Source organism: Lagenorhynchus albirostris, chromosome 8 (assembly GCF_949774975.1).
Source record: "Lagenorhynchus albirostris chromosome 8, mLagAlb1.1, whole genome shotgun sequence".
In the NCBI taxonomy this organism is placed as follows: domain Eukaryota; kingdom Metazoa; phylum Chordata; class Mammalia; order Artiodactyla; family Delphinidae; genus Lagenorhynchus; species Lagenorhynchus albirostris.
In genome coordinates, this window is record NC_083102.1 from 99,446,318 (window position 1) to 99,469,967 (window position 23,650).

A 23,650-nucleotide genomic window follows, 5' to 3' on the forward strand; every position below is an offset into this window, starting at 1 on the left:
TAAATAAGATATATACCTTCTGAGTGCTTCTACTAATTACAGTCAAAAGTTTTAATTTCCCTATTAACAGCTTAGCAATCAACTAGCTAAAAGAAAAAGCACCTTTAGGCAACATTCCAGGCAATGTTATCTTCTATTAATTGTAAACCAGTAAAAGATTCCCACAGGAATCCCAGTCATCTGGAAAGATATTTATATATATATATATATATGTGTGTATATGTGTGTGTATATATATATATATATATATACATACATATACACACATATATATATATATATATAGGCACCTTTGGGGATGGGGCAGGACCTCTGCTCTCGTTCCCCCCGTCCCTTATTCTTCTTGTTGGGACATGCTGGCGCCGCAGAACAGGGCCCTGGCACAAGACACACCTGGAGAGGCTGAGAGGCTCTCCCGCCAGCACCATGATCTGCCCACGAGCGTATCATTGCTGCTGCCGTGGCCGTGGGCCCAGCACACCTGGAGGAACTGACTCAGATACAAACCTCTGTACTTGACTGACTGGAAAGTCCGGAGACATTTTCAATCTACAAATTTGCAAGATGGGAAGCACCCTGTTCTGCCTTTTCCTTTGCAGACCCAGAGCTTCCTGCACTCACCCGTAGGTGCAGCTGGGGTGGCACAGGTGACACACGTGATTGGCATCTGCAAACTTCCAGAGCAGGGTGCTGTTTCCTCCTGTGACCCCAGCAGGGCAGGTCTGGACGCAGTGAGGGCCGTCGATGTTGTGGGCACACTTTACACAGCTGCCTGGTCCCTGCACCAAGGTGGAAAAACCGTTTCATAAATCACACATTTGCTTATGTCTCTCTCTTTTTCAGAATGAAGTAACTTTTTTTTTTTTTTTTTGTGGTACGCGGGCCTCTCACTGTCGCGGCCTCTCCCGTTGCGGAGCACAGGCTCCGGACGCGCAGGCTCAGCGGCCGTGGCTCACGGGCCCAGCCGCTCCGCGGCATGTGGGATCCTCCCGGACTGGGGCACGAACCCGCGTCCCCTGCATCGGCAGGCGGACTCCCAACCACTGCGCCACCAGGGAACCCCCAGAATGAAGTAACTTTTTACTTAAAATGCTTATCATGAAAAAAAATCAAACGACGTGGAAGTTCTTAAAGTGGACAAGCTCTTCTGTGACTGTGCTTGCCTGATGTGACCACTGTTAACAGCTGAGAATAAAGTCTTCTTGACTTTAAATGTGCACTTTATATACATACATATATATATATATAAATATAAAACATGAGAGAAACTGTACTATGTGCTTTATTACATTTTACTCGATACACTGTGGGCATCTTTCCTCGTCAAAGCATTCTTGATTGGCCTACATGTATATTTATATCCTTATCAGTCAGATGGACTTCCTTGTGAATCGTGTTTGGAGTTGAGGGGGCCTCTGTGGGAAGCTGGACTCACCAAGGCCAAGCTGAGAAAAGCCACACCTACATCTCTCCAGTGTTGAGAAGGTGGCACATGGAAGTGCAGTGATGGCTGCATAATTAACTGTGCAACATGCTAAATTGGATTCTGTTGGTCAAATGTGAATGCGTCAGTAAAACCCACAGAAATGAATGCACTGGGGCTGTTTGGGTTGTGTCCGCACACTTCACAAAGGGCTGAAATAACGTGGGTAGGGGAGGGTCTGCCTGCTGGCTCAGTGCTCTCATGTCTCAAAGACTGAGTATTCCCAGAGCCAGAACAATCAGATGACTAAGTCAGTCAACATCACCCGTTACTTTATTTCACTGATGAAAATTTAACCGAACACCAACCTAAAAACCAGTGGTTTCCTTTGTAACCAGCCATTTTGGCAGCCTGTACCTCAAAACTGAGCCTTACCGTCTTTTGTCTGATTTAAAGAACTTCTGAGAAATGTTTTCCGTTACTAGATTTAGATATGGCTGTTGAAATTCAAATCCAAACAGAGCTCCTCATATAAATAAACTGAGAATTAACAACATGGGCACACGGGTGTGAGAGGGACCTGCATTCTCACACTCTCTAAAAGATTATTACTGAACACGTAGATGTGAAACTGAATTTTGAAAACCTTTCCTTTGTGATTAAAAAATACTCTTCAGGGCTTCCCTGGTGGCGCAGTGGTTGGGAGTCCGCCTGCCGATGCAGGGGATGCGGGTTCGTGCCCCGGTCCGGGAAGATCCCACATGCCGCGGAGCGGCTGGGCCCGTGAGCCATGGCCGCTGAGCCCGCGCGTCCGGAGCCTGTGCTCCGCGACGGGAGGGGCCACAACAGTGAGAGGCCCGCATACCGCAAAAAAAAAAAAAAAAAAAAAAAAAACTCTTCAAATAACGATAAACTCATGTTAAATAAGAATTTGGTGATGTTTGATTAAGACAATAAAGCAATGAAGACAGATGTCAGGAACACTGAAGGCTGCCTGTGGGTGTGCCCCGTCCGCAGGGCACCCTGATCTGTGGTGTGAGGACGGGCATCACCACGTGCATCTGGGGTTGGACAGAGAAGGGGAATGCCCGTGCCGGCAGGGTATGTGCTGACGTCCCCTCAGTCACAGCCCCCGACGGCTGTGAGATGTGGACGGGGGGTGCACTGGATGCGCGTCCCAGCAGGCACGGGGTGACGGGGGTGAGGGTCATCCTTGCGGGCTATGGCTGACGTGTGGGGTGACATTAAACATGCTCCTTACGTGTCCCGTGCAGGTCACGTTCATGGCCTGGGGCAGGCATTCCGGATGGCACTGCACGCACTCGGAGTTTTCAACGAACTCCCTGGGCTCTCTGACGGGAGAAGACGGGAAACTGGTCAGTGCCGTCCCTGGACACCCTGCTGCAGGATGCTGTCTGGGTTCACCTGTCTGAGAGCTCAGATGACACAAATCACCTCTCTTAGAAAGTCAAAACAGTTTTAGGTAAAAGTCGAATGGCCGGGAATCTAGGACAATACTGTAATGTAATAAACTGATTCTTGTCAGCGGAATCTTTGGTCATCTTCTCCCGGAACAAAAACATCAGCTTCCGTTATAATCAAAACATCTTCCCTACATTTTTTCTCCAGGTGCAGTTTTTCAATATTAGATAAGCAAGGCAACACATGGGAAAAAAAGAGAAGAAAACAGTCCTTAAGATATCAGTCCTTAAGATTTAAGATACCCCCTCCAATATCAGATTCATGGATATTTAAATTAAGCTGCAAAGAAATGGTATCTAGACTAATGCCTGGGAAAAGGAAAGACAGCTATTAAACGTTTCCTCAGTGGTTGTTCCTAAAAACAGCAAGGAGGGAACACAGGCGTGAAAAATTTTGCTTGTACTGTTTTAACCATTCCTCAAACTTAGATTAACGTTAAGCGACAAGCTGATGTTTGATTGAAAAGACACTGTAGTTGTGGCAGGTGTTAAGACGACTGGTAATTAACTAGGCAGTGAACAAGGAGTGTTTACACCCAAAGACGTGGTCCGTGAGTCCTCTCAGGCAGACGGCATCAATTAAACCAAATACGCCGTGGGACGTTTTCCCTGTGCTTCTTCTCTGGGTTACCACACCTACTGCAGGAGCCAGCCTCGCAAGTGGAACAGGTGCTGCTGGGCACTGGGGTTCTCTAATGGGCAGACCCGGGCGCCACCGCCGTGGCTATTTTAATCACCTTGTCGCTTCAAAGAGACGTCAGCACTGAAGACATGAGAGCTTAGTGTCTGTTTGCAGCTGTAAGGACTGCACCAATATTTCTTACTTGTTGAAACAATACTATCAATTATGCACATTACTGTTAGGCTAATGAGCCTATCAGCTAAAGATTCTTACAGAATTGAACTTGGTCTTCTCATCCTGCTTCCGAATATTTCTGATCTGAGCTGTAGCCCAAGCCCTGATAGTGAAACAGAAAGGAAGATTTCCTAGAGCCATCTGTAACTCCTACGCTCTTCTTTATCATGAAATTTCTCTTTTTCTTTAAATTAAAAAAAAAAAATTGCCTCTGCCAGTCTCTATCCTTCCATTTTACTTTCCTATTAATTTATTTTAGTCATTATTTGTGGTCATTCAAAGCCTTACTCAATATCAAAATTCCTATAGAATCAACAGACTGTACTTTTTATTGATTGCAGTAAATTCAACAAATGTTATACAACTGTTTATTTCTTTGTCCATGGGTATATTTGAAGTTATTTGCACTGTTCAGTGTGTCTTGAACATAAACAAAAATTAACCAGGAGCTGTGTTTTGACACAGCAGGAATGCTGTGCTACAGTGGCCATGATCTTGGCCATCTGAACCACGGAAGACTGTTCTGTTTGTCTTGGGAACATTGTGCAGCTAGGAAAAATATAAGATATTTCCAGATAGAGAGAGACTCTATAAATTGGATTGGATTAAGTCATGAAAAAAGTCTGTTCACTTCCCTTTGTGATTAACAGTTGTCAACAAACAAAAACAAAGGAAAAGGAAAATAATCCGACTGATTAACCATAAACCTATAAAACAATCTTAAGTCTTATTTTTTTAAAATCAAAACATAGGGATTAAAAAACAAAGCCTCTTACCCCTTTAGAATGTTGCACTTCTCCACACACTCCCTGCCACGGCTGAAGTTTCGGCAGGACATGCAGTCTTCGGGTTTCGGGCCCCAGCAGCCCTCTGACGAACACAGCGGGTTACAGACGTGGCCCATGGCCTCTGCGAAGACAGGGTGAGCCACACGGGTCAGCCAAGGAACAGTGGCCAAGGGCCCTGTGGGTGAGGTGCTCAAACACATGCTGGGCCCCCTGGGAGAAGCAGTGATGCAAGCACAAAAGGGCTTCCGGAGGCCCACCGCAAGTCCCCTTTGCCCTGCTGGGGGCTGAGTGTACCTGGATGAAACACTCAGAGCTGCCAGAACAGCACGGGAAGCGTGTGGCTCCTTGCCGTGTGCGAGGCACACAGAATCTCACCAATTCTCTCAACTGCACTACGGTGTGGGAATCATTATTACCTCCATTTCATGGATGAAGGAGCCAAAGCCCAAAGATTTACGTAAACTGATGAAGGTCTCAAAGCCAGGAAGGGCTCGAGCCAGGATGTGAACTCAGGTCTGCTTCTGCCGCTGGCCGGGGTCTCACAGCACAGGCTATGCCGGTGCAGGCCCCGCTTCAAAAGCTGACTATGGCTCAAAACTGGAAATGCCTGTGTGAAACAGTCATCCCATTCCGGTGTGTGTGTGTGTGCACGTGCACGTGTGTGTCTAGCTACAGTCACTGGGGATGAAATGAGCAGGGAGGAACACACAGCTAAAATGCAATATAACTGGGGGAAGAGGGGTGGGTCGGGATGGTGGGATGAACTGCCATGTATACACTAATATGTATAAAATAGATAACTAATAAGAACCTGCTGTATAATAAATAAAATTAAATTTAAAAAATGCAATATCATTAATACTAAATTTAGTTCTGTAAATTCCCAATAATCGATAGCCTAGACTTCAAGGCAAGTTCATCCTATGAAATGAGAATGATCTAGAAACAATTCTGATGAACTCCACAATTAAGAATATACAGATTTCTTTTAATTTGCTTCTTCACGAATGTAAAAAGTAAGTTTAAGGTTTGGGAATGGTTCTTCAATATTCTAAATCAAAATAAATGACCCACTGGAACCATCTCCACAATGGACCGAAGTGGTGACTCACTGCACTCTTTTTCACTCCTGTTGTTGGTAATTTTGGTTTTCTGACTTGAGGTCCCAAAGAGTTTTTTCCAGTTTATTGTCTCTGCGTAGCACAACTTTCGGTTTCCTGAAATGATCACATCTCCATCACTTATCTCCTTGAGGGAGCGTAATCCCAAGGACGTTATATCCAGGCCAACAACCGCCAGAGAAAACTGACCACTAAGTTGGAGAGAAGAAAAACAATGTCGTGAAAAATTATGAAAACACAGCATCGCTAAAAACTTTGCTTTTCTGTACCACTTTAGATTTACCACAGACTGCCTTCCACGGGTTGTTAAGTCATGTTGTGGAAGGTATGTACTGCAACTTTGGCAAATTGCAAGTGCTTTTTAAAGCTAGATCAGGGAAGAGCTAGTTCCTTGTTCGTTTAGTATCTCTAATCCCAGTGGCAGACCAGGGGCTGAATAAATGTCTTAATGTCATTATTTGATTGGCTGCATTTTAATTTTGCCTGGGAATTGAGAACATGTTCTAAGTTCTCAAATATCCAAATACACTTAAGAGATCACAGGTTCATTTTTCCATCCATCCGTCTACCCATCCATCCATCTACCCATCCACCCATCTATCCATCCACCCATCCATTTACTGAACAAACGTTTGAGGTAACATGTGACTCATTCTAGTTCTAGGTTAAGTGTGTGTTTCCTATTCTCAAAAAACCTTTTGTCTAGTGATGACACAATCATATGAGTAGATAATTTTAACCCAGCAGGGGTACCACGGAGGCAAAGAGTAGGGGTCTAAACAAGTCTGCGGAGGGGGTCTCCCAGAAGGGGTGAGGCCTGATTGTCAGGACCCCGGGAGCAGGAACTATGATATTTTCTTTGCTACCCAACCCTGTGCTAGGATCCTACGGGGTGATCAGTACGTGTTCATCAAGTGACCAGGTGGAAGTTATTCCGACTGAATGGAAGGAAGTCCTGAACCACCTGCAGGACAACGTGACAGGCACTAAGAACCATGAACTACTGCTGGAGGTGGGCGGGGCCTGGGAGGGGGGCCTGGGAGGGAGGAAGAGGCCAGAGCATGGACCACCTTAGACACCACACGGAGGAGGTTTTTGTCCGCAAATGATGGGAAACCATAGGAAGGAGGTTTGCACTTTTAGGAAGCTCACTGGACACCAGGACGTGGACTGGGCCAGTTGAGACAGTACAGTAGAGAGAGTGATAATGAAGGCGTGAGATGACAGAAGGCAAAGCATAATTTGGAGACTCCTTCTTCTCCTCATTTCTTTTTCTCTCCCCACCCTTTCCTCCCTCTGTCCTCCCACAGCCTGGCTCCTGTGTATTAGACCTGCGCCCCTGCTGTCAGGAATCCCCCCAAACTGTGCCCAGGGGAGGCAAGCCAGCAGAGACAAAGCTGAGGTCGTCCCTGCAGGGCGGGTTTGGCTTTGCTGAGAACCAGGGGTCACACTGCCCCAGGAGGGACGGTGCATCCTTGGACTCCTCAGCAAATGTGAAAAGGAAAAAAAGTCATCTTTATCTTATTTACATCCCTAAAACTAAGCTGAGAGGTATATGCTAGTCACCCAAGAAAACGAACCTAAATCTCTCATCTCTGAACTCTGGGCAAAAGAAGTATTCCTGAGAACTCAGAGCACAGGGGCCTTTCTGGGAAGTGATATGAGCTGCCAGTTTAGCATCAGCGAGGCAAAGCCACGACGGTTTTTGGAAAGTGATGCTTATTTCACATGCACTGTCGCCTGCCTTTCTTTAATATTGCACAATATTGTGTAGCCCTCTGAGGAGTCAATTATGGGAAAGAGTGCTCGGAACCAGACGGTTTCCAAGGCAGGTTTGAACAAGAGAGTCCCAAACTTCCCCTCACCACAAAACTCTTCATTACCCTTATTACATCGAAGGTGCTTGTGTGTGTGTGTGTGCGCGTGTGTGTGGGTGTGTGGGTGTGTCTCCCTCTTGGAGCTGGAAAAGTGGACATCCTGAAAGAAACACTCCATGTTAAACAGCCTCTCAGGTCCCCTGAAATGACTTGCTGAAAAGGATGTGTGACCTCAGTGCTGCTCTTGCCAAAAGTGCAAAACCTCAGCTGAATCAGGAGAAAACACTGGCTATCCTACAAGATGCCTGACCAATACTTTTCAAAAGGGTCAAGGCCATGAAAGACAAGGAAGACAAAGGAACTGTCACCGACGGCAGGGACCAAGGAGACGTGACAGCCGCGTGCAGTGTGGGCTGACGGAACACACAAGGCGTTCACGGAAAAACTGGCGCGACCCCAGAAAGTCTGCAGTTCAGTTACTACCGATTTCTTTACTTGACTCTCGTGCCACGCTGATGCAGGGTGTCACCATCGGGGCAGCCGGGTGAAGGATGTGTGGGAACTCTCTGTAGTGTCTCTGCAGCACCTCTGTAAGTCTTATTTCAAAAACAAAAAATAAGGGTCTACCAGGCTTTGGCTGGGGTCCACTTACTGTTGCTTCGTCCTGCCACGTATGATTTCCAGGTTCTCAAAAGCATGGAGGCCAGTCCTGTTTGCAGGCCAGGCCTGAATCAGCAAAAACCCTATAAGGCAGAAGGAAGGTTCAGGCACACACCACTTAGAAATGTCTATTCTGTGTGAGACATTATTGTAGGATTTTCAGGAGTGTCGACGAGCAGGAGAGGTGAACGTTCTTCTCGTCATCTTCCCGAGCACACGCACGCATGCGTCGCTGCGCACCAGCCGCCGCCCGACTCTCACCCCGCAGGCTGTGCTCCAAGGGCGAGACCCCAAGCAGGCTGCCGTGCTCAACGACAGCGGCCAGTGCCGAGCTGCAGCGCCCCAAGGAGGCTGACGTGGTATCCTTATTTCGTTCCAATTCTCCAAACAACCTTGCTATTTAGTCTGATTATTTCTTTTTTAGGGATGTCGGAAGTGGAGTTCTGACGGGTCCCGGGCCTAGGCCTGCCGGTGGCAGAGCAGGATGTGAAGTGCGTCTCCAGGCCCGGGAGCCTGCTGTCCGCTCGCCGCTGCCCCCCTCCCTCTACCCACCACGTCCTGGGCTGGTCCTCGGACGGCTGGCCTGGGCTGGGCGGTGAGAGAGCAGACATGTTCGCACCACGTCATGAATGACCTAACTCTTTGCTTAAAGAGCTCACCTCTCGAGTGCAGGGGAAACTGCATTTTTGAAAAATATCGAAGAACTGATTACTCATGAATGGTAGAATTTCAGAATAAATGTTTTTATGCCAAAGGAGAAGAAAATACTGCTAAAAGTTCTCTTCATAAAACACTGATTTCCTGTTTATGTTCATATGATATGTTAGCGGCACACACCTGTTATTTCCTTTACAGTTTTTAGAATGTCCAGTTCCTTTGGGTCCAGAGGTGGAGTACGTGTGAAGGAATCACTGAAACAAGGAACAGGACGATCAGTAACAACCTGCAGGTGAACAAAGCTGATTTCGTTTTTTTCTATATTATATCAGTAACTTAAAAATCTTTACTTACCCCTTAAATGCTACTGGCAGGATATGAAGGTCTCCACTGATCGAGGTGCAATTTCTGAAGTGTTTAATATTTGTAGCGTTTATGGAAAGTGTATCTTTAAACTCACCAATTCCTATTCCGTTACAAACTGTAAAGATAAGGGAGGTGTTTATTTCACTCGCATTTGTTGAATTAAGAATAGCTAATGTTCCACAGGCAGAGGGGAGCAGGCAGGAAACTGCAGCCGTGGGAACTATTGCCGCCATGCTGTCATTCATTCACTCAACAAACACTGCTAGGCCTGCTAGGGCCCAGGGACCATGGCGGGGTTGGGGCTGCAGTGGTTACAGGAGACGCCATGGCTGTCCTCAAGGAACCTGCTTTCTCCTCCTCATTTTCCCCACTTGGGCCAGAGTACAGTTGCTCCTGAGGACCCCAGCTTCCTCTCCATGACAGTGTGCCCTGCACCGTCAGTGCTGTCCTGTGCTCACCCGCGTGCCCCTACTGACCCTCAACGCCTCCCCTCGCCTAACTGGGCCTGCGGCTTGGTCTTCTAACTGAAAGAAACAATGTGCATAGATATTTTTGTTTTTAATGGAAAGAGCAAGATGCATTCATCTGAGAAAACCTTGAAAACACAGAATAAAGGGGAACAAAATGACAAGCAATTCTCCTATGTACCTTTGATATTTTAGAAAATTTCCTTCTAGCTATCCTCCATGGTTATGTCACACTAGATGTGGAGCTGTTTTTTTTTTCCACTTATTATGCTGTGAACATTTGTCCTGTCATTAAAACCATTCACAAACATGGTTTTTAATGGCCGTCTGATGTTACATCATAAGAAATACTGGAATAACTCTTATCAGATAAACTGCTTTTCTTCCACAGCGTTTACTTAAGCCGTGTGCTTTGATCTGTGTCCTATTGTGACGTCAGTCTCAGATGCCTTTTTCCACACTCTGAGCCCATTTATGAATTTACATTCACTTCCGAATTTCCATCTCAAACGCCAGTTCCCTCCAAAGCCCATTTATCTGTTGTGGCTCTTCTTCTAGAGAATTCACAGCGCAATCTTTGGTACCTCTCTTTCAGATTGTATCTTACTTTGAAGAATAATCATGGAAAATCTCATTGTTTTTCAATGAGGTTTTGAAAGGGGAGGATGAAAGGATGAGGGTGAGGTCCTCCCCTGGCCTCACCCAGGCCTCCCTGGGGACAAGGTCCCCCGGTCCCTCTGTCTCCCTCTGCTCCACTCTGTCCAGAGTCCCTGCTGCTTGGGTTGCCACCTGGCAGTGGGGCCTGTCCCATCAGCCCCCCTGGACCTCCAGGCTCGCCTTGCACTGCATCTGCCTCTCTGTGGGTTTGGGAATGGGAGGGCGAGGCTGTTTTAGGATTCCAAGGCTCTGGCTGACAACAGAGTGAGGCTGGCTTCCGCACAACAAGCCCTGAGGCAGATGCCTGCCAACGGGGACTTGCCATTTAATTACAGGTTCGGAAGAGATTTCCACGTGTTTGAAAGAATATCCGTTCTCTCTCTGTGTAGGTGTGATGGTGATGGTGGGGTTACCTGAATTCCTAAATTTGGAGGTAAATTACACATTCACCCCTAGACCGATCAGATTTGGAGAAGTTGTAGACCATCAACACACGCATTTTCCAAACTTTGTTTTCCTGGCATTGCCCTATACCCGAAGGGATCTGAGTTGGCCACTAGTCCAGGATATGAACTGGGGGTGGGTAGAAAATAGAGCATAATGATTACAGGAGAATCGAAGTGTTTGTTGAACACAAAACTAACAGAAGAAAGACAAAAATCATCTCTGATTTTATTGATCCATTTGAGGATGCTGACGGTATAACCCTCTCTCTCTTCAGGGGCTTAACTCTTCTACTTCCTCTGTGCTAGGCACTGCCCCAGGTTCTTATTTTCTTCCTTCCATGTCCCCTCTGCCGGGAGGTCTCCTGGAGCCAAAGGACACTCATCTCTCAGGGCCCCGACACCCCAGCGACACAGGAGCTACAAGGCCAGGTGGCCAGAGAGACCCGCTGGGAGCTCGTGGGTCTGTAAAGTGGGGATGGTAATAGCACAGACCCCCTAGGGGGGCTGGAGGGACTCGATGACGTGCAGCACGGAGGCTGAGTTTGCCCCGTGAAAGAACACACGTGCAATGTAAGAGCACAGAGGTGGTAATCAGTTTCAGCTGAAATCACAGATGCTTCTTAGGGATGGTGGCCTCTGAAGCAGATGTTCAAGATAAGCAGTTATTCATTGAGGCATTTTTTTTTAACAGCAAAACAGCGGAAACAATCTAAACAACCATATACAGGGAGACTGGCTGGATAAATTATGGTAGAGGGGATAGGATATAGGGGATTATGGATAGGGTTCGGGGAGTGCCCAGCAGCCGCAAAGTAGGATGAGGAAGATTCATACGAAGTTATCTGGAGTGATCTCCAGGGTATGCTAAGTTTAAGTGGCAAGGTACAAAGAGTGCAGATGCGGAACTGGAAGACGTGGTCTAGGCCTGCCACGTGCCCAAAGGACTCAGGTGCCAACTGGGGAGGCTCCCACAGGCCACATGGGAGACAGTCTGGACATCAAAGTGAATGATGACAGGAGGGATTACCATAAACTGAATAAAAAAAGGATTCAATGACCTCACGTGGGTACTAAAAACGCTATTTTAGAAAAGAATGTCAACTAATAAATGTAGAAGACATGATAGAAATAGGAAATCACTCCTTTATAACCACCAAGAAATCTCATTGACGCTACTTCAAGCAAATCGTCGAATTTGTCATCGTGGTAACGGGATGAAATGGCTGTGCCCCTGGTGGGACGCAATGAGGGGAAATGCTCCTGCCCACCTGAGTCCCGTCTGGAGGAAAACCATGCCCAGGCCAGACGAGGGACATCCTGCAAAACACCCGGCCTCAACTCTGCACAGCATCGGGGAAAAGGGGGCTGAGAAACGGTTCTGATATAAGGAAGAGCATGGAACCCACAGCCCTCAGCTGGACTCTGGATCGAAAAGCAGCTGAAAAGGATGTATTGGGACAGTGGGGGAGTTGAAATTAAACCGAAAACTAGAATTGCACTGAATCGATGTTAAACTCGAGATGAGAGTGAAGCCGTCTTTTGTTACTTAGGGGAATGTCCCGTGTGTAGGAAAGTGTGCTGGCGAATGTAGGGTGAAGTGTTATGACACCTGTAATTGTCACTGGGCTCAGAAAACACACACACACACACACACACACACACACACACAGACACAGAGGGAGAGCAACGTGGCGATTACTGAAAATTGGTAAAGTTAAGTGCAGGGCATATGGGTGTTCATTACACTATTCTTGCAACGTTTCTGGGTGTTGTTGGAAAAATTTCTCGATAAAAAAGTACAGGATAAGAAGGGATAAATTGGCATTGAGGACACCCAGAAACAGGGCAGAGCGTAAAGGAAGGGACACGTTTCTGAGCCTGGAGATCCCCTCACATCTCGTCTGAGCGTGATGCCAAAGGTCTGGGGGCAGGGAGCAGAGACAGCCCCTCGCCCGCACTGGGCGGCTTCCCACCTTTGCCACAAGGTCCGTCGCACTTTTTACACTTGCGGACGCCGTCCTCCTCCACCTCCTGGCTGTCAGAGCTGCAGGCGCGGACGCACGAGCCGTGGTCCGTCACCACGTAGTTACCTGGGGGACAGTGAAAGGAAGGTGGCGAAGGCGGCACCAGGTGTTCCTGGGCCTCAGGACCCTCCACGACGGGCTGATGCTCTGGTTTTGTTTACTTTAAGGACAAAGAATGAAAGGCTGCAAGCAGAGAGGGATGCGGGGTTCACGGGTTCTCAGGGCCTCCCCGCCAGGCGCAGTGCCGGGCTGCTCGGGGTGCTGCCTGCTCGCTGGTCACCGTGTTCCCCCCCTCCCTGCAGCCTGTGTTCCCGTAGGGTCTCCCTTCAGGACTTGCGCTTGAAGCTTGACTATTGATTAAAAAATGGGAAGCTACACAAAGACCACGCTTCCACTGGGGCTGCCACACCCGGGGCTGCCCTCATCCCCTCCGGCCACCGTGGGTGGCGGTGCCCATGCTTGGCACCAGCCCCGACGCCGGTCACTGTCTCGTGGCTGCCGTGTTTGGGTTAATAACCTATTAACACAAATATCAGTCTATACTTTTCAGGAACTCTATGTGTTCCTTGCAACTTTCCCAAGTGGATCCTCAAACCTATTTGCTGGGCATTTGTCATTTTCCTTCTGAAAACTGTCTACTTTCGTTCTCTGAGGCTCTGAGTGGTTTCCTGTGGACTTTGAACTCTGCCCGTTAAGCTGTCTCTCAAAGAGTATATGTCTGTGTCATGACTGTGGCGAATTTTTCTTCGCTTGTCCTTTACCTTACGGTGGTTTATTATTCTAGTTGTGTGTTCTTTTTTCTGTTCCAAATTGATAAAATTTCATGTTCACAGATCTGGTAGGGCAAACCTCCCCCTCACAATTGTTCTCAAACATTTTTTTCTTTTTCCTTCATCTTCCCTCTTGGAAATCAAGATTGGTTTCTAAAACAATTTAATGAGACAATTCTACACTTCCTCTACCACGAAATAATTCATGTTGCCATTTCCCTAAATACCAGAGTCATCTGTAAAGCACAAATTGAACTAAGCAAAACCCAAGCCCAAATGATTAAACAAAGCCAACTGACAAGCAAAAACCCCTCTGCAGTATTCCTAAGGGCACAACCTTCACCAGATGTTTAACCACTAAAGAAGGCAGGTCTTCTAACTACTCTCTAACTTAGGCCTTTTAAACACCTGCAAAGAGCTAAACGGGAAAATGGCCCAGTGGTCATGGGTCTGTGCCCATCAGACGATGGGATATTCTGGGCGACCACGGCTGGGGCTCAGGACACAAGAACTGACTCGAGGTCGGAGCAGCAGCCGTCCCCTCACCTGCCTGACGCTGAGGCGGACACGGGGACCCAAGGACACGTGAGCGGGGGACGCGGGGATGCCAGCAGGAGACAGAACAGGTAACGGGGTGCCTGACAACGAAAGGGTCCCCACGAGGGGCACTCACGGGGACACTTCCTGACACAGGTGGCGCCGAAGCTGTACTTCCCCAGCGGGTTGACTTTCATCTCGTAGGTGGTGGGGTCGTACAGCATGAGTGGCGGGCATGTGTCCTTGCACGTGGCTCCGTCCCGGAACCTGCGGCAGACCTGTCAGGGGAGGGGCGGCGGCTGTTAGACTCCGTGCGGGGAGCTGCGGCTGCGGTTCTCTGCGTCCAGGTGTTTGGTCAGAGCACACACGTCTAGCAAAGTACTCTCGGTAGAGTCAGAAAGACCTTTCTCTTATAAGCATGGTTTTTCTTAAATCCACTGTCCCAGCTGTCAGAGTTTACGGATTATGATGAGGGAAAAATACGTCTCCGTTAACTTTCAAAACAAGGCAGGAGTACACACACGAGAGTAGTTAACTCTACGGTGAAATTATTCTTCGGCCTAACTTACGTCAGGTTTCCCTCCTAAACGGCACTTGAGGATACATTTTAGAATTTATTGCCAAACGCAGAGAACCTGGACTAGGGGGTGTGGTGCAGAGGGGACCAGACCACGCACAGAGGGGCCCTGACCAGCAGCCTCGGGCCGTCTCCTTCCAGCCGCACATCAGGACCGGCCCAGACCAGCCGAGTCCAAAGCCTGGGGGGCCTGTCCAGCCTCTGGAACTTTAGCCTCCCTGTTCCTGAAAAACAGACTCTTTTGGATCCCATCCAAGGTGAGTCTCCCAGCCTGGAGCTCGCTCAGCTCTGACTCTGGGACCCCGTCTGTCCGCCCTGGTGTCTCGGGACTCACAAGGCGCCCACGATCAGATGTGTGGCCCCCGCGGCCCACGGGGACACTAGGTCTCGCTTGAGCTTTCTGCAGGAACAGGGACAACAGCGAGGGCATCGGGACCCCACGGGGGGCGAGGAGGTGGGGGGTGGGCGTGAAGGGATATGCGCAGGAGGTCTCTGAGCCGAGGTGGAAAGAGCAGAGGCTTTAGGGGCAAAAGGCACAAACGGAGTCGCAGCTGTCCTGCCGCTCGGGGTCTGTGTGGCCCCTTAACTTCTCCGTACACATCTTAGGGGTCCCTGCGGCATCAGCGCCCTAGGTTTGTCATGAGAATCGAGTGGAGCAGTAACCAGTGAGACGAGGCGGGTGCTGGCCACAGGAGACATTAGGGGCCCATAACACACAGTTCGTAGTTTGGCTCATTCTATGCCCAGGTCCTGGGTATGGAGGCCACACACACTGTGCCGTTTAGAGCACTTAACGGGCAGGTACTTTACTCTCCACCACTGTCAGACAAGGAAACCGAGGCATGGAGAGGTCACATAAGTTGCCCAAGGTCACCAAGTAAGGGGTGAAGGAAGGCAGGACACTAAAAGATGCTTTGTCAGCCCTGCGGCTACAGACGTCAGTCAGTACAGTCCAGTCACAGGAAGGCTCTCTGAATCTCGGGCCAGAGAAGCCGCTGGGGTGGGTATTACCAGGCAGTCACTCTCCCGCGGCCCCGTGCAGCCGGCGGCACACTGGCTATGGCAGCAGTCGCTGGGGGACCTGCCGCGGCAGCGCCCGGAACACTGCTGGGCACAGATGACTTTGGTCACTGGAAAGAAGCAGAGGCCATCCGTGAGCTGAAGGGTTCGGGAGGGAGGAAGGATGCCTTCCCCGGCACCTCGCAGAGCACTTGCAAACAGCGGATGAAAGATGGATCAATCTGGTGATTCTGCGGCTTAAGTTCCCCAACATTCACATTCTGCTAAATTCAACGGAGTCTTGATCTTTCTTACTGTATTTTTTTTTTTTTCTACTTGTTTCTCATCACTTAGGAGAACTGACTCAGACCAACTCTGGACTTTCAGACTGCTAAATTAGATACCGATGAGAATTGAGTTTGGGGGTGGGTAACAGAAAGCATGTACAGATAGCATGACGCCTGCCAGAAAGTAGTGTTTAAAAGGACGTAACAGTCACATCACAATTAGACTTAAAGTTTTCAAGATGACACGTCCCAGATTCCTTGGCCGTTCACGCTCCCGAACTAGGATTCCCGCAGAAAAACCCCCTTGAAGAAGAAGCTACTCTTGCTTCTCTGGAGGTGGGTACTCAAGAGAGGGGGGCGGCAGGAGAGGCGAGGACGTAAGAGATGCCATGACTCAGGTAACACAGACAAGCCCCCCTTCCCAGGAAAACCTGCCAAACATACTGTTCAGAGAATGGCTGGTACACGGGTGGCCCACTTGCACTGACTTACGACAGGGCCTTAAAATCAACAATGCTTTCGGAGTCTTCAAAGGGAAAACAAATGCAAGTGTAAGGGGAGAAGATGGCCAGTGAAACTCTGCTCCCCGACTCACGTTTCTGGCAGTTCTCCTTCCCTGCACCCCAGCAGCTTCCATTAAGACAGACTGGATCACACTTTGGGCCTAAAATATAAACGTAATCGTTAAATTCATATTTTAGGGAAAGGGAACAAGAAACTGATGGCCCCTTCTCAAGGCCCTAGGCAAAGCCACATCCTAGAAACAAGGAAGTGCTTTCAAATTTCTTATTCTGTTTGTTCAACTGGTTGGTTTGTAAGATGATTTAAAAAAGACTCTCATGAGAAAAAAGAAAGAACCAGGTACTGCTTTTATTGACATTTCAGTTGTGGAAACTGAGGAGGAGAGCGATTATTGACTTGTCACAGGCCATGAAAACTGGGATTTAAATGGACTCATGGGTCCACATTTCAAATCTGCTTAGGCTTGGAGAATTTTCCGGCATCTCCCACAATGATGTTAAGGATGCCTCATCTGGGGGGATGGGTATGTACCAACCACATTCGTGCCGTGTCCAATCCTCAGTGATCCCAGGAGTTGGGGTCCTGTAAATAAATACTCCCAGACTCCACGCCAAAGAGAGAGAGGCCTGGATGCCACACAAAGGGTAGGACGTGCATGGTCTGTGTCACCTCGTTGATGATCTAAAACTTCAGCTATGAATTTGCAAGTTACTGTCTGAAAATATCTGTAATGGACCAATCCATTCGTGCAGTTTTTGTAAATGATTGACTATAAATGACAGCTACTAAGGGTTTTAATCTCATTAGTTGTGTTCTGTTTTCATCGGCATTAAGAAGTCTGAGGACCAAGTGTTCTATATACAGACAGAGAGAAGAGCTGACCACCAAATTTGTTAGAAAGAGATCAGCCATGCAGATCACTTCCATCGCAAAGACACAGTAACCAAGGGACTTAACATGTGTCCCAAAGTCTCCCACAGTCAGGAAGAATTCAGTCTCTGGGAGAATTTCGGTTTCAAACAGAAGAGCTGACGATTTGCCAAGTGATTGTTGGACCAGGGCACCCCTTCAATAAGACCGACAAGGTTTACAATCGCTCCCAGGGGTGAAAGGCATCAGCGCAATGCTGGTACTTCTCAGAATCCTGAAGGATGGGAGGACGAGCCCCAAATGGATGGTGCGGGTTGTACATTGTGAAGAGAGACAGATGGAGACAGAAAGAGAGAAAGAAACTTAAGAGGAAAGAGCCAGAGTAACACATAGATACGTTCAAAGTGGTTGTGTCTGTACAATGATATCACGTTATCTTTCGTTTTTACCTTATACTTCCCCATATTTTCCAAATTTCTATTATAAGCATATAATATGTTTATAAAAGAAAATATTTAAAATAAAAACGTTTAATGGCATCTTTCTGTAACACAGGAAAACATCTGCCAATCAAGGGATTCAAAGTCTGCTTATGATTCTATTCTTAACCTTCTGTGACAAAAAAAGAATTAGACATTATTTAAAATACAGATAATAGAAAAAAGCAAGAAGAAGAAATGAGACTATCCAGAGGTAATCAATATAGGCATATAAGTATATCTACATATAAGAATTAATATCACACTACACACTGTATTATAACTTAAAAAAAAAACGGATAAAACGTTATGACAATTTTTCCATGCCTTTAAAATGTCCTTCTGGGACTCCCCTGGTGGCGCAGAGGTTAAGAATACACCTGCCAATGCAGGGTACGTGGGTTCGATCCCTGGTCTGGGAAGATCCCACATGCCACAGAGCAACTAAGCCCGTGCGCCACAACTACTGAGCCTGTGCACTACAGACTGACAGCCACAACTACTGAAGCCCGTGCACCACAACTACCGAAGCCCGCGCGCCTAGAGCCCGTGCTCCACAACAAGAGAAGCCACCGCGATGAGAAGCCCGCGCACCGCAACGAAGAGTAGCCCCTGCTTGCTGCAACTAGAGAAGGCCCGTGCGCAGCAACGAAGACCCAAAGCAGCCAAAAATAGATAAATAAATTTAAAAAAAAAGAGAAAAACCTGAAAAAAAAGTAAATATCTTTCTACCTAACATGAATTTTTAATGGCATGGCTGAACCACAATTTATTTAACCAATCTCTTCTTTTTAAATACATAAGTTGCTCTCAAAATTTATTATAAACAAGGCCCATGTACCGAAAAAAAAAAAAAAGGTTAAGATGGGGACTCCCCTGGTGGCACAGAGGTAAAGAACCTGCCTTCCAATGCAGAGGATGTGGGTTCTACTCCTGGTCAGAGAGCTAGATCCTACATGCATGCCGCAACTAAGAGTTCACATGACACAACTAAGGAGCCTGTGAGCCGCAACTAAGGAGCACACGTGTCACAACTGAAGGAGCCAGTGAGCCGCAACTAAGGAGCCCACCTGCCACGACTAAGACCAGCACAACCAAGATAAATAAATAAAATAAAGAATATTAAAGAAAAAAAGTTCACCACAAAAATACACAAAAGGAAAAAAGGTCCTTATTTTTAAAAAATGATGATTACGATGGTAAATTTTATGTTAAGGGTATTTTATCATAATCAATCAATCAAATCAAAGAAAAAACAAAGCAGCTCCGGTTGCTTTTTTTTTTTTTTTTTTTTTGCGGTACGTGGGCCTCTCACTGTCGTGGCCTCTCCCGTTGCGGAGCACAGGCTCCGGACGCGCAGGTTCAGCGGCCATGGCTCACGGGCCCAGCCGCTCCGCGGCATGTGGGATCTTCTCGGACCGGGGCAGGAACCCGCGTCCCCTGCATCAGCAGGCGGACTCTCAACCACTGCGCCACCAGGGAAGCCCTCCAGTTGATTTTTAAGATCCGTATCATCTCCAAATTCTGAGACCAAAAAAACCCTCCAAACCCCCCCAAAAGCAAAAACAAACACCCACGCATCCACTGCATAGTTGTAGAGAAACAGAAACAGGAAACGACGATGGCTTCTTATTTTCAAGACCGAAAGGTCAGCGAGATCAGGAAGGCAGCCGGCTAAGCGGAGCTTAGAGTCCTCGGAGTTTCCCACTGCCAACAGCGCTAATGGGGCAGCCCTGACCTGCAGCCTGGCCCTGGCCAGCCTCTCCCCTGCATGGGCTGCTTTACTGATGAATGGCAGGGACTAGGTAACGGGCACTAAATATGGACAAACTCGTCACCGTACGCTCCCCAATTTTGCTGCAGGGCTCCATGTAGGAGTGCCCAGGCCCGGCAGCAGGAGGACAGAGCTCAGCCCCAAAGCTTCCAGAGGGCCTGGCGCTACTTTGAGTCTCAGCAGCAAGTCAGAAGCTCACAAAAGCCTAGGCAGTCTCCTCACACAAGACGTGAGAAGCCCCCTCGCCAGGGGTGACAGGCCGGGCTCTTCTCAATGCCCCATGAGGGCTTAGCTGTCCTGGGGTGGGGGTGGGGGCGGGTGATCTGCCAGCAGGGGAGGTGTCACCATGAAAAACAGGTTTTTTTCCCCTCTGTCTTCTAGTGAGCATATAATCTGTTTACTATCAATATTTACTTTTGTATTAGATTATTGTAACGTAATGTTAACTCTGCTTTCCTGATCCCCACCCCAGCTCCACAGCTCTGCCCACCTTAAGAGCTGCAGGTTGGGGGCAGGGGTCATGTGGAACACTTACATCTGCTCAGCTGGCTCTGAAATTCAATCGACATATTGCTTAGAAAGTCGGCGTTGACGATGTCCCTCCACTGGACGGTGTCCATGTTGCAGAGGACAGGGTTGTTGCTGAATCGCACGGCGCCTTGCAGGATCTCTGCGTGAGAAAGGAACCACCATGAACACACGCGCCATCTCTCCTAAATTCTCCTGAAGTATGCATGCGTCTCTTCACGTTTTGCCTTCTGCTAAAAGATGGCAACCTGCAAACGAGACTCCCCTCGGAACTTCACCGGGGGCAGTGGAAAATAACCTGATGGACTCCTCTGTGGAAGAGTCAGGGTTCCCCTGCCCTGGGTCTTTGAACCGTGAATGATCAGAATTTCGAAATATGGGGAGGAAAGAAGATAATGCTTTAGTCACTTAGCATAAACGACAAGTGTACCGTGAGTCGGTGGTTCCCGGGGAGGTTGGTCTGGGCTGGACCGGAATGACCGTGTGATGACGATGTGAAAGGGCAGAACTGGAATGACCGTGTGATGACGATGCGAAAGGGCAGATGCAACAGGAAGGGCGGGTGGAAGGGAGGATGCTGTGAGGGGCTTTGGCAGTATTTCATTGGAGAAAAGGGGGTGGGAGTGAGGTGCAGCAGAAGGGTGTGTACGTGTGAGGAAGAGACGGGACGGGCGCCGGGAATGCCAAGATGTAAACCTGTTCAACTGTTCAAAGGAAGAGCTGGGAGGACATGAAAAATCAGGGGTGATATGAAAAGTCAAGCCTGAGCACAGGACAAGTGTTTTATCCATGACATTTGTGTAAACATTTCCTGAATGACTTGTGTACACAGAGCACAGCACCAAGAGCTGCGGGGTCAGCGGAGATGAGTGATTTCTGTTGGTCCCTTTCTAAGAAGCGACCTGCGTGGGAGACACAGTTAATGACCTCACGTCCACAGTGGACCACGACCCACAACAGGGGCCAGTTGGGCTATACACATGACCTGAGCTAATCCTCACACGGTTCTCTGGCTGTAACTCAAATCTAGATACATAGGTAAATGCCCAGCATCCCACAGCGGTAAAAGGATGTGGCAGAGGAAGGGTTCTCCCTGGGAAGCTCTCTGAGGCTGATGGAAAGAATGACATTTCCTGAAGGCTGACGGCGGCAGCACGTGGAGGAACCTGAGGGAGGGCGGGCGCTGCGGGCTCCAGTGGACATACAACCGCAGCACAGGCCCCGAGGGCTCAGGGGGGCGGTTCCTTCGGCAGACAGGGGTGGGGTGTGGGGTGTGGTGGGGGTGGGGGGGTGGGGGGGGTGGGGGTGTGGGGTGGGGCGGGGGCTACAGAGGCAGGCTGGGGGGTCGGAAAGGGAGCTTTGGATGCGAAGTCAGAGACGGCAGCAGGACAACCAAGTGAAAACGTTCACCAGGAGGGAGCCAGAGTCAAGGGATAAACTGATGAGAGGTCAGCACTGGAGACGCAGAAGAGAGACGTCAGGGCAGCGGGACCCTCGGGACGACAGATCAGGGGCCAGGAGAGCACCAGCGGGGAGGCCGAGGGCCCGACAGAAGCCGCGGGCAGCGTGGCGAGGAGCAGAGGCCCGCATTACTTATCAATAACAGTGTGTAATTCTCGTCCAGTAACCCACATTAGAGGATTATTTAATAACATGAAATAATCGGGATTGATACTACCCCAATACCTTCAACGGAAATAATACCAGGCGAAGAAACGTCTGCCCAGCGCTTTATCTGGAGTAATTCACTTAGTCTTCTCAGCCACCCTCGGAAGTCTGTCACCATCGTTCATCCCCCTTTTTTTTTTTTTTGCTATATGCGGGCCTCTCACTGTTGTGGCCTCTCCCATTGCAGAGCACAGGCTCCGGATGCACAGGCTCAGCGGCCATGGCTCACGGGCCCAGCCGCTCCGCGGCATGTGGGGTCTTCCCGGACCGGGACACGAACCCGTGTTCCCTGCATCGGCAGGCAGACTCGCAACCACTGCGCCACCAGGGAAGCCCCATCCCCATTTTTGAAGACACAGAGAACACGCTCCCGGGTGCCTGGCTGGTGAGCAATGGAGCCGGGGCTGGAACCCGCCAGTCCGCTCCCACCCGCCTCTGCCTGTCGCCACGAGACAGCGACAGCATGAGGCAAGATGGGCATCCAGGCAGGCGGAGCACAACCGAGCACGGACAGCACAACCCAGCGCCAGAGCTGCGCCCAGCAGGCGAGGGTGTGGGAAGCCCTAAGGCCGCCTCCTGAATGCAGAGCCCAGGAGGCAACCTGGACAGCAGACGTCAGGCTCCGTGGGGCTTGGACACTCAGCCACCCCAGCACCGCGGCCTGGGACCAGGCCCCTCCCTGCCCAGCACCCTCACTCTGTCGTGCATCCTCTGCTCTCATCCCCCATTTGGGGTCGGCCCCCCAGCTCATCAGAGCTGCGTGGAAGATGCGAAGGCAAGGGCTCTGGGGGCACAGACTGGGTGGCCATCCCCGGCCGTCCTTTCGCTCATGTGGGACTTCAGGAGGGTTACTTTGCCACCATTTCTTTATCTGTAAAGTGGCAGAGCTACCACTGGCTTTCAAGGAAGGCTGTGGGCATTAAGTGAAGTTACCACTTTAACACAGCTGGCCCTGCACCTGCTGCATGGTGAGGGCACGATCACTGTTACCCTCAATTTTTAAAAATCAACTTGACGTCTTTTCTTCATCTTCTGTAGTTTCCTCTCACAGAACTCACACAAGTGCCCTCCTCACGAGAATTCAAACTTCTCCTGTAATACCTTTATTCCCTATCCTTAACTTAAAAATGGCTTTCTGGATATCAGCATTAATTTGGAAAACGTCTCAAATAAGGGTTGATTTTTTTAATGTATGTCCCTTATACCTGAGGTCCAGGTAGTAAGACTGGCAGACTACCTAAGCATTCCAGCTCCGGTCACCTGGTCATACTCTTTTTTCCGGAACCTTTACCACTTTTTACGAACTCCCTGGATACTTTTCCACGAACCAGGGAGAACTGGTACTTGGCTTAAATCTTCCCTTCCCACCCCACCATCTACTATCTTCTTAGCGACTTCCACCTGCTGTATCTTGCACATGGCTGGCACGCAAATACATCTGTGTCTGATGAATAAATGTCTTCTCTGAATGGAATTCAGAAAAGCACCAAGTCTGCTGAGTACCATCCGAGGTCACTCTCTGCATTTATAGCTTCCCCATTCCCTGGCCTCTCACCCTGTAAGTTTCTCATGGGCAACTCCCTCAGTCCCGTTTTATTTGCACCGTAGTTGGATAAGACCGCTAAGGCATGGGTGTTTTCATAGAGCACATTTCCTCTGATGATCTGCAGCTTTTCCAAAGGAATCGTCTCCACTGTGTTGAGGGCAATGAGTACATAGCCAGCAACCTCCTGGATGGTCTAAGGAGATAAAACATAAACATATTATTTCTCTTTTGAGGAACTCACAAATGCAAGATCTGAAACGGGTCCAGAGAGCCCAGGACACCGAGCTGAACAGGAGTGTTTGACAGATGCAAAGCATGCAGGTGGTTACC

The 23,650-nt window shown here is 48.8% G+C and overlaps 1 protein-coding gene across 13 annotated transcripts in view; it reads right to left on the minus strand.

Moving 5' to 3' along the window:
• EGFR (epidermal growth factor receptor) overlaps positions 1–23,650 on the minus strand; it is a 194,465-nt gene that overhangs the window by 39,199 nt on the left and 131,616 nt on the right. For all 13 annotated transcript variants that reach the window (XR_009542090.1, XR_009542089.1, XR_009542087.1 and 10 more), the window contains exons 3-15: positions 23,330–23,513; positions 20,114–20,248; positions 16,529–16,597; positions 15,659–15,777; positions 14,207–14,348; positions 12,713–12,829; positions 9,158–9,284; positions 8,984–9,057; positions 8,139–8,229; positions 5,661–5,860; positions 4,537–4,669; positions 2,685–2,775; positions 622–779 (exon numbers count right to left, since the gene is read on the minus strand). Coding sequence is in view for 5 of the 13 variants with exons in the window: in XM_060157499.1 (XP_060013482.1) it covers positions 622–779; positions 2,685–2,775; positions 4,537–4,669; positions 5,661–5,860; positions 8,139–8,229; positions 8,984–9,057; positions 9,158–9,284; positions 12,713–12,829; positions 14,207–14,348; positions 15,659–15,777; positions 16,529–16,597; positions 20,114–20,248; positions 23,330–23,513 (1,640 nt within the window). In the remaining 8 variants the exon portion in view is untranslated. The remainder of the gene's footprint in view (positions 1–621; positions 780–2,684; positions 2,776–4,536; positions 4,670–5,660; positions 5,861–8,138; positions 8,230–8,983; positions 9,058–9,157; positions 9,285–12,712; positions 12,830–14,206; positions 14,349–15,658; positions 15,778–16,528; positions 16,598–20,113; positions 20,249–23,329; positions 23,514–23,650) is intronic.